At 36.4% G+C, this 1,562-nt stretch overlaps 1 protein-coding gene across 1 annotated transcript in view; it reads right to left on the reverse strand.

Annotated features, from left to right (window-relative positions):
* Nucleotides 1–344: 344 nt before the first annotated feature.
* acsf3 (acyl-CoA synthetase family member 3) overlaps nucleotides 345–1,562 on the reverse strand; it is a 44,869-nt gene continuing 43,651 nt past the window's right edge. Inside the window, exon 10 of the mRNA XM_046841088.1 lies at nucleotides 345–1,268. Within this exon, the coding sequence (XP_046697044.1) occupies nucleotides 1,151–1,268 (118 nt within the window). The 3' untranslated portion in view covers nucleotides 345–1,150. The remainder of the gene's footprint in view (nucleotides 1,269–1,562) is intronic.

The following is a 1,562-nucleotide window of genomic DNA, read 5'->3' on the forward strand; positions in this document are numbered from 1 at the left end:
AAATGAGGTCACGTGTGTTGTTACGTTTTTATCCTCGTTAATAAAAAGAAACGACTGATTTTACTGAATGTAGTAAAAAGTAAAATATTTGACTTGTAGTGAAGTTACAGTAAAAATCTCCCCAAATGGAAACACTTCAGTAAAGTACAGATATGAATTATGTTTACTTTGTTACTGTCCACCAGTGCAAAATTAAAGCTATAAACCCTCATCTTTAATATAAATATATCCATCAAAATGATTTATATAAAATCTTTCCGGCTTTTCCTGACATTAACTTTTTGATGATCGGATGAATGATGGACAGATGGAGACGCTTAAAGTAGTCACATGACACTAAAATCTAGAAATAATTAACATTTATTTTCAGTTAAAATCCTTTAAACTCGTGTGCAGTTTTGTTGTCTTTTATTGAACAATTTATTCCTAAACACACCTAAAACACAGATTATAGATCGTCCGTGTGTTACATCTATACAGATCTTCATTCTATATTGTATAATAGATAAAAACATTTAAAAATCTTCCAATAATCTTTACATTATTTTACTTTTAAACTCAATATAACCATTACTGTGCAAAACCTCTCCTTTTTTCATATCGAGCATATAAAAAACATATTTCCTGGAACACGGCATCTTTCAGGTCACTCACAGTTTTCCTGAGCGCAGCAAAGCATTCTGGGATGGTGAACACATGAAGACAAATATGGAATTGTTTGTTATGTTGTTGATCCACGTTTGTGATTTTCCTTCAAGTCTATTATAAACCTATTGACAATATCACAATAATTACCGAACAAAGCATTTCAGAACCCCCTCACATGACCACACACACACACACACACACACACACACACACACACACACACACACACACACACACACACACACACAATGTAATGACTCTTTTTTTTTTACCCAAAATAAATGTATCCTGAATAAAGCTGAGGTGACGTCAGCACGTGAACACTGTTCCCCCTGATCATCAGAGATAAAGGTAAACGTGGAAATTCACTCCAGTCTGCTGGTGGTGTTCTTCATGAACAGATTATTAGACTTCATTAGCCAGACCAGGTTTCACTGTTCAATACAAACCCTCAGCACTGACCCCAAAGAAAAGGGGGAGAAAAGAGGAGTGGAGAAGACTGTCAGTGAGGAAAGAACTGACGAAGGAGGTCTTTCTTATTCACTTTCCCCATCTGGTTCCTTGGCATGTCCTCCACCACAATCAGCCCGGTTGGGATGGTGTACGGGGCCATGTGCTCTCTAAAGGATATAAAATCAAACCAAAAAAATGCAAAACTTGTTATAGTTACTATAATAACAAATTGATAAATAAACAGACAGGCAGACAGACAAAAATACAAACAGACAGATCGACAGCCAGAAAAATGGGTAAGTCTGTCGTGCAAGACAGAGAGACAGACAAAAAGACAGACAGACAGGAAAAAAATCAAACAAGCAAACAGACAGACTGACAGACAGACAGACATACAGACAGGCTGATAGATAGACAGACAGACAAACAGACAGAAAGAAAGACAGATAGACAGAAAGACC

This window comes from Silurus meridionalis, chromosome 26 (genome assembly GCF_014805685.1).
Source record: "Silurus meridionalis isolate SWU-2019-XX chromosome 26, ASM1480568v1, whole genome shotgun sequence".
Classification (NCBI taxonomy): Eukaryota; Metazoa; Chordata; class Actinopteri; order Siluriformes; family Siluridae; genus Silurus; species Silurus meridionalis.